This window comes from Gobio gobio (assembly GCF_949357685.1).
Source record: "Gobio gobio genome assembly, chromosome: 5".
NCBI lineage: Eukaryota > Metazoa > Chordata > Actinopteri > Cypriniformes > Gobionidae > Gobio > Gobio gobio.
Genome location: NC_137101.1, coordinates 38890791 through 38899199, shown reverse-complemented (window position 1 = coordinate 38899199; position 8409 = coordinate 38890791). Strand labels below are relative to the sequence as shown.

The following is an 8409-nucleotide window of genomic DNA, read 5'->3' as shown; positions in this document are numbered from 1 at the left end:
ATTAGTTGAAAAGATCCATCTGTGTTAGATATAGATCCATGTAATTCCTTGAGAGAACCTTGCTAGAATCTTTGTCAAAGTTCTGAGAACATTCCCTGTTAGCTGGGTTATTCGTCATTACTGCAAACCTACTTCTTCATAATACTTCAGTTTAGTTGTAACGTAGTTATTTCTGTGAGGGCTACTTTTTGAAATCATTCAAGCATATTTAACTTGTAAACTACATTTGTCACTATTTGCATTGTAACACTGTGATATCAAAAACATCTGCAACCAAACATTTTGCTGCACGTTTGAGTCACGCAGTGTGTGAATGGGACTTTTATTTTGATCTGGCGAAATGACCTCATAAAGCTGCGCTCATTGTATCTGTTGTGATTCGGCTCAAGAAAGGTTTGTGTTTTAAACATTTTTAGGTGTTTACGCACCACACATTAACTGTTCAGTTAATTGTATACCTTTTTACAAGCGTTGGAAATTAATAATGTAACAGTGTAATGCTATATCTAACATTAAGGAACGTTATTTAGTGAGTAAAGTGCATCCACACGAGTAACAGAAAAGGTGCGTCTCATTTCTCTCCATTATTATATCGTGAAACCGTTTATCATAAACACGAATTCAGTCACTGTTTAGTATTGATTGAGAAACGGAGGTTTTGAAACTCCAAGTCATATTGTTAAAATCGTTATACAAATAGATGTGAATTGAATTTGAACCAAATGCTTGGTAAATTGATTCAGGTGATTCGAATCGCTCGATTCACTGCACGCTGACGATACAGACTGGTCAAAACAGTGTAAATGCAACGAGAACAAACAAACGTGTAATGACAACTTTCACAAACCATCTGCAAATGTTTTAATTCACATGCAATCTATTAAACGTAATATATGAATCAATGAATACCAAAATGTAAAGCTTAAATGCCTAAATATGAGCCTTCTATGCAATTTGTGTTCATTTATAGAACTTTAGTATACAATTTGAGTGGTTTTGGCCGACTCCCTTACCCTTATCAGTGACTGTTTCTGAAATAGAGCTGATTGAGACACCCAGAGATTTAGTTTGGATTTGTTTTTTCTTTCTGTTAATTACTCTCATCTTTATCATGACAGAGAGTACGAACACAGAAAACCTCCTGGTGAAGCGACTGAGATCCATGTGACACACAATTATAAAGATGGCGTTTATTAAAGAGGAGGGTGAAGACATGACGATTGAAGAAACATTCAGTGTGAAACAAGAAGATACTGAAGATCAAACAGGTTGGTCTCATTCTCAAAGCTGAACTCAGTCATTTGATCCTAGTTAAAATGTCCATTTCTACTTAAATTAATGATGTTTTTAGGGATGCTCCGATATGAACATTTTGGCTGATGCTGTTATATACTGATATTTTGCCCGATAAATCTAAATGTAAATCCAGATTTTTTATATAAGTTTTGAGAGTCTGATTACAAGAGCAAAAATCTCACCATTAAAAACCATGACCCAAGCACTTCATCATATTCAGACATATACAGTACAGTGGCATATTTTGAACCATTTTAAGATTTACAATTAATTTTACACTCCAACTTTCCTTATCAAAAATAAGCTATCGCTTTCTTTACAAATAAATAAAACAACTTTCCATATCAAAAATAAGCTATTGCTTTCCTTACAAATAAATAAAACAATGCCTATATAATGCTAACAAGTCATTGGATGACATTACTGTCGTGTTGTGTATAAAGAATCAAAATGCATGTGCCATGGAAAAATTTAATGATATAGCCTCCGCATTGACAATGATGAAATGATTTTAATTAAACCATATCATTGATGAAACAATACAAGAAAAGTGCTAGCTGTTATTAATAATGCATTAATGTTTTTTTTTAAATTAATATTTCTGTTTCAAATAACAGCATTGCAGTTAGAGCTGTGTGTGCTGAAGCTGAAGAGCTAAATGAACACCGGGAAACTGAATATAATATTACAACTTATATCTGCACAAAAAACAAAACAAATACACAAGTGAACTTGACTAAGTCACATGCTAGTCAGAATGTCCTGTTGATGATGCGCTCTTCCTGTAATAGCACACTGAAACACGGCAATGCGAACGGCAGGTTGTGAGGAAATAAAAACTATCATTGGCATTACATAAAAAAATTATGATAAGCTTATACAAGGAGAAAAACAGAGGACCTAATAATGAGCCCTGTGGCACACCATACTGCGTTTGATGACCACACACCATACACCATATGTGTTTGATGACATGACTCTTCATTTACCCAAACAAAATGGTAGTGGTAAACAATCCTGGATTACAAATGCCAACATGATTCTAAAGCCATTCAAGAGAACATTGTGGTTTATGTTGGCGAAAGATTTAATAGCACTTGAAGAGAGATGGCTGCAATCAGATGCCAAAATCAAGTCATTTGTAACTTCAAATTGTGGTTTAATATGATTGCAGCTGGTTCAAAATGCCGCTGCTAGACGATTGGCCAGTACAAGAAAGAGGGACAGAATCCCCCCAACGTTAACATCCCTTCAATGGTATCGGATTGACTTTAAGGCCCAATTAATACGTTTAAACATTTTAAATGGTCTCACTTCCTAACAAGATTTGTCACATCTTATTATTCTATACCAGTAAAGAATCTGAGATTAGCCAATAAACTATTGCTCTATGTACCACAGTCCCAACTCAAGCAAAATAGTGACAGTGCCTTTTCAATAGCTCAACCTAGGTTATGGAATAAGTTACCGATTGCCATCCGCTCTATCCCCACTTTGTATGCTTTTAAAATGGCTTTGAAGCACGTTTATATTTTGCCGTTTGAATCGGACCCAGTATAAGAACTAAATATAAATTTTATGTTGTTGTGTTTGTATTGTCTTTGCTTGCTTTTCTTGAGCACTTTGGGCTACGCTTGAGGCAGTATAAATGTGCTTCATAAAAAATAAATTAAAAATAAATAAATAAGGGGTTTGATAACTTCCAGCTTTTTTTGGACTGTAGGCATTTTGGACATGTCCTAAAGAAAGCCAAGTTAACAATATTGAGAAGAAGTTCTGAGATTACATGAAATGCCTCTTTTAGTAGCTGTTTTTTTCAGTAGGTTTTGATGTTTGTTGCTTTGTGTGTTTTTTTCGCTTTAGACCTGATGGCACTGAAAGATGAGAGTCCAGAACTGAATGACAAGGAGGGGAAAGATAAATATGAAAATGATTTCACAACTGGAGAAAAATCCACAGAGACTGAAAAGACATCCTCACAAAAAAGACGTCTGAAGTCTAACAAGTATTTCACCTGCCATCACTGTGGAAAGAGTTTCAATCATCAAGGAAACCTTAAAGTCCACATGAGAGTTCACACTGGAGAGAAGCCTTTCACCTGCCAACATTGTGAAAAGAGTTTCACTCAAAAACAAAACCTTAAAGTCCACATGAAGATTCACACTGGAGGGAGCTCTTTCACTTGCCAACAGTGTGGAAAGTGTTTCACTCAAAAAGGAAACCTTACAGTTCACATGAGAATTCACACCGGAGAGAAGCCTTTCACATGCCAAAAGTGTGGAAAGAGTTTTACATATAAAAACTACTTTAATTCCCACATGAAAAGTCACAATGTAGAGAAGCCTTTCACTTGTGATCAGTGTGGAAAGAGTTTCACACGTAAAGTATCTTTTAATTATCACATGAGGATTCATTCAAGAGAGAACTGTTTTATATGTCATCACTGTGGAAAGAGTTTTACCTATAAAATAAGCCTTAAGACTCACATGAGAGTTCACACTGGAGAAAAGCCTTATACCTGCACTCAGTGCGGAAGGAGTTTCACATATAAAGCATCCCTTGACTCCCACATGAGAAGTCACACTGGAGAGAGGCCTTACACTTGCAATCTGTGTGGGAAAGGCTTCCCACAAAAAGGAAACCTTCAGACTCACATGAGAATTCACACTGGAGAGAAGCCTTTCAAGTGTCTTCAGTGTGAAAAGAGTTTCAGATATCAAAGAGACTTGAAACATCATTTGCAGACTCATTGTGGAAAGAAATTGCAGTGTTCTGAGGTTGGTAAGAAGTTAAAAAAAAGGACCAATTTTAAAAATCGCCTGCGCATTCACCCTGGAGAAAGACTATTTAATTGTAATCAGTGTAATAAAACATTTATTTTGGCATCACACTTGCAGATACACCTGAAAAGTCATGCAGATGTGAGACCCTATTCTTGTTCTTTGTGTGGAAAGTGTTTCAAATGGCTTGGCCATTTCAAATGGCACCAGAAAATATGTGTCTGTGTGAAGTCAAGGCTGCCTTCACACCACAGCTAAATGTGGACCAAATCTGATTGTCCATTTTCATGGCACTACTTTTATTTGCATCTTTCACCCCTTTATACTTTTTTCTTTGGTTAAGTAAATATGATCACCTGACGTTCTCCTTTGCTATAGTTTCAAATATTGAGTGGTTGCGTAAAAAAACACTCTCTAATTTCGATTGTATGGAGGCGTCGCTGCATTCCAAATTTTGATACCTCCGAATCTGAATATTAGTTGATCTTCTTTCTTGCTGAAAAATGCCACAATGTGAACGAAAGTTTAAAATAAAAGGACATAAACTGAATGAAATAATTGACATTGCACTGAATTATTTGATTCTTCTTTAGTGAGATTACACAAGTAGACGTATGTTGTCAAGTAGGGCTGTCACAATATCACCTTTTTCACACCATGGTTATTGTGGGCAAAATAATTAATGGTAACACTTTAGAATAATGGTCCGCAGAGCCGGCTCAAGGAATAAGCAAACTAAGGATTTGTTTGAGGATTATGAGGATTTGATGCTCAAGAAACATTTATGATTATTATCTATGGTGAAAACAGTTGTGTACAATATTTGTAGGATTTTTTTGAAAGCTTTCTATTTCAGAGAAATGCTGTTCTTTTGAACCTCCTATTCATCAAAGAATCCTGGGGAAAAGTGAGCATATTCAGCATAAGAGACTACTTACATTTTTTTTTTAAAGTACATATCCCAGTCCGAACTGTGGTACTGTAAGGCTTTGAATATTAACACCTGACCACACCTCTGGGTTTCCTACTGTTACAATTAAAAACCGTATAAGGGTAAGACCATTACTGCCAGACATGATGAAAGCAACTGTTGGGGTAACAGTTTAGGACCTAGGACCAGTAGTGAAAAAAGAAGACCAAGAGTCAGGAGTTAGATTAATTAAAGAAATATTTACTGAAGAATAGTTTGGAGTTTCATCAGCAGAAGCCAGCGTCAGAGTCTCTCATGGAATCGCAGGCCAGACTCTAACTTACAGAGAATTTTGCCCACCAGTTATACTGTTTACAAGGACATTGATTTCATCAACAATAACAGATGGCCTAAGCCTTAATTGGCTACGGAGACCTAAAAGCCTTAACATTTGTCACACATGTAGATATGCCGGAATGGCGTAGTTAAGTCAGGATGCTCGTCGCAACATCCCTCCCAGAAGGGTAAGATTGGCCTCGGACGCCGTAAAGGGCACCTGCATGTCGGGAGGGGGGTCAGGCCCTGAACAGAAAGCTCCAACAAACCTGCACAGAACTTGTGAAACGCACACACATACAAGCACTAGGGCATCACACTCTAGTTAATGTCAGGGGATTATGACCGTTTATCAAGAGAACACTCAATACATAAACAGCGATACCGCCACAGCTATCCTACACGAGAGTGAGCCATGCATCCTGGCTGGAGGTCAACCCAGAGCAGCTGGGGAGACTAGATTTAACTCTACAAAATCATCCTCAAACTAAATATATAAAAGTATAACATCTCACAGAATTGCAATCATCTCTAGATTACATATGAAAGCAGAGAAAGAGATATTTATTTTGATTATCCTGGATTATTCAGGTTATGGATATAATAAAAAGAATCATTGAAAAGGATATGTGTATAGAAGAGACACAGGTATCTGACCTGCCGCTTCACAACACCGCTACAACTACTAAAATTGATACTGGGTTCGCGAATTATCAAGAATTGACAATAGTCAATTGTATTGGTGGCACCGAGGGGCCATAAGGGCTTGGGCCGGCCCTGATGGTCCGGCATTAGTAAGTAACTATGCATGACGTAATGCAGGACTAACGAATAGTACTACATGAACACTTTAGCTTCTACTATGAACTAATATGGAAACAAGCTTAACTGATCAGTAAGTAATATCAAATCACTAAATCTGTTAGTGAGCACTTCTCCATTGCTGAGATAATCCATCCACCTCACAAGATGCTGATTAGACACAGCCTAAGGCACACCTGTGCAATAATCATGCTGTCTAATTCAGCAACCTGATATGCCACACCTGTGAGGTGGATGGATTGTCTCAGCAAAGGAGAAGTGCTCACTAACACAGATTTAGACAGATTTGTGAACAATAATTGAGAGAAATGTGTACAGGAATAAACAAGTGTTGCATTTATAATTTTGTTCAGTGTATGTAACCACACAAATACCATAGTTAAACTTTTGTTTTTGTAGCGAAACCATGGCTAATTTGTGGTTACCATGGTTTAACTACAACAACCGTCTAGTTACCAAAAACATTTTTTTTTTAATTTTGTGTCGTAAAACAATGGTACATTTTCTTAAGGGAATTCTACATTTATTTTTAATCTCCTTAGTAGTTAATCAAAATTTCTTGATTGGCAATAGTAGTTACTAGATATTAATATATTATTATGTACTGAATTATATGTATCATTATCAAAGTGTTACTAGAAATTAGGGATGTCCCGATCAGGTTTTTTTGCCCTCAATTCTGAATTCTTGCCCTCAATTCTGAGTCATTTGAATTTGAGTATCTACCGATACCGAGTCCCGATCCGATACTTCTATAATACATAAAAAAAGAATAAAGAAGAGCGAAAAAACAGATCCAGGATGTTCCTTATTTTTTATTTAATTCACCTCTTTAACCAATAGCGTCTCTGCAACAAAGTGATGTCATGCCGCACACGTTGCTGTTTCTGTGTGGAGTCAAAAGGGTCTAACTCTGTGCCATCGCATAACTATAGATGTGTTAAAAAATAATGAGAATATATACCGTATATACATATATATCCGAGTCCTGATCGGGAGGTAACGTCTGATTCCGATCGAGTCTGAAACCACGTGATCGGGCCCGATTTCCGATCACATGATCGGATCTGGACATCCCTACTAGAAATTCTAAAGAGGATGATGTAACTTACAACAAATGTACTTAATGAGTTTCAGACATTGCTACGGATCATCTCACAATGCTCTTTACCATCAGTTTGGCTCTAGAACAGAATTGTTGTTCCTGGTTTTACAGATGGATTGGATGCAGTGGATCCAACATTTCAGAATGTCCAGAGAGACTTTTCAGTACATTGTCAGCGTCTAAAGCCAGCGTTGGAGAAACTGGACACAAACTATTGTCTGTCTGTGCCTCTCCAAAAAAAAAAAGAGTTGCTGTTGCGTTATGGAAACTCATGTGAAAGACTTCTGCTCTTCTGTTGAAATCATTCTGTTGCCTGAAGTCATTCAGATACCAAATGCTGGGTGGTATTCCATTGTCTTGCATGCAGTTGTTGATGGAAAAAGGTTTATTTTTGAATGTTTTTGCCAGGCTACCTGGATGTTTGCATGATACAATACAATACAATACAATATTTATTTGTAAAGCACATTTAAAAACAACCAAGGCTGACCTAAGTGCTGTACATAAAATAATCAAACTAAAAGAGAGAAAAAAGTATCAAACTTAATGAACACACAGCAAATAGTAAAACAATAACAAACCTAAGATCAAGCAGTATTGAAAGCCTGAGAGAATAAATAGGTCTTTAGTGCAGATTTAAAGGTGGAAATGGAGGGAGCTAATCTGATGTGAAGAGGTAGGCTGTTCCAAAGTTTTGGACCTGCCGTCGCAAAAGCATGATCGCCGCTCATTTTAAGTATAGATCTAGGCACGATGAGTAGACAGTGCTCACTGGATCTCAGAGTCCTAGAGAGAGTGTACGGACGGAGCAGATCAGTCAGGTACTGAGGGGCCAGATTGTTGAGGGATTTGTAGACGTATAAATTAATTCTAAAATCGATTCTAAATTTGACAGGTAGCCAGTGCAGTGCAGATAAAATAGGAGTTACCGGCTCATACTTGTGGGTCCCAGTGAGGAGTCCAGCAGCTGCATTTTGCTCTAGCTGTAGACGGGAGAGAGAAGATTGAGAGACACCATAATAAAGGCAATTAAAATAATCCAAACGTGTTGTTACAAAGGCATGAATCATTGTTTGTAAGCTGGGATAAAAACTGTTTCACTTTAGAGAGTTTGGGAAGATGGATAAAACATGATTTCACAACAGTACTGATCTGTTTAT

General features: G+C 37.0%; 1 protein-coding gene across 2 annotated transcripts; it reads left to right on the top strand.

Moving 5' to 3' along the window:
- Positions 1 to 362: 362 nt before the first annotated feature.
- LOC307127028 (uncharacterized protein) lies at positions 363 to 4628 on the top strand. 2 transcript variants are annotated; one of them, XM_079817960.1, is made up of 3 exons: positions 363 to 393; positions 1119 to 1268; positions 3160 to 4628. In XM_079817960.1, the coding sequence occupies exons 2-3, from the start codon at positions 1184 to 1186 to the stop codon at positions 4332 to 4334; spliced, it is 1260 nt and encodes a 419-aa protein (XP_079674086.1). In that variant the 5' UTR covers positions 363 to 393; positions 1119 to 1183; the 3' UTR covers positions 4335 to 4628. The 2 variants fall into 2 exon arrangements, with proteins under 2 accessions (XP_079674086.1, XP_079674087.1); XM_079817961.1 differs by having other exon boundaries at positions 366 to 564.
- The last annotated feature ends 3781 nt before the right edge of the window (positions 4629 to 8409 follow it).

Coding starts and splice junctions, on each gene's coding strand:
- LOC307127028 (XM_079817960.1), top strand. CDS start 1,184: ATGGCGTTTATTAAAGAGGAGGGTGAAGACATGACGATTGAAGAAACA. Junction 1,269..3,159: donor AGATACTGAAGATCAAACAG/GTTGGTCTCATT, acceptor TTTTCGCTTTAG/ACCTGATGGCACTGAAAGAT.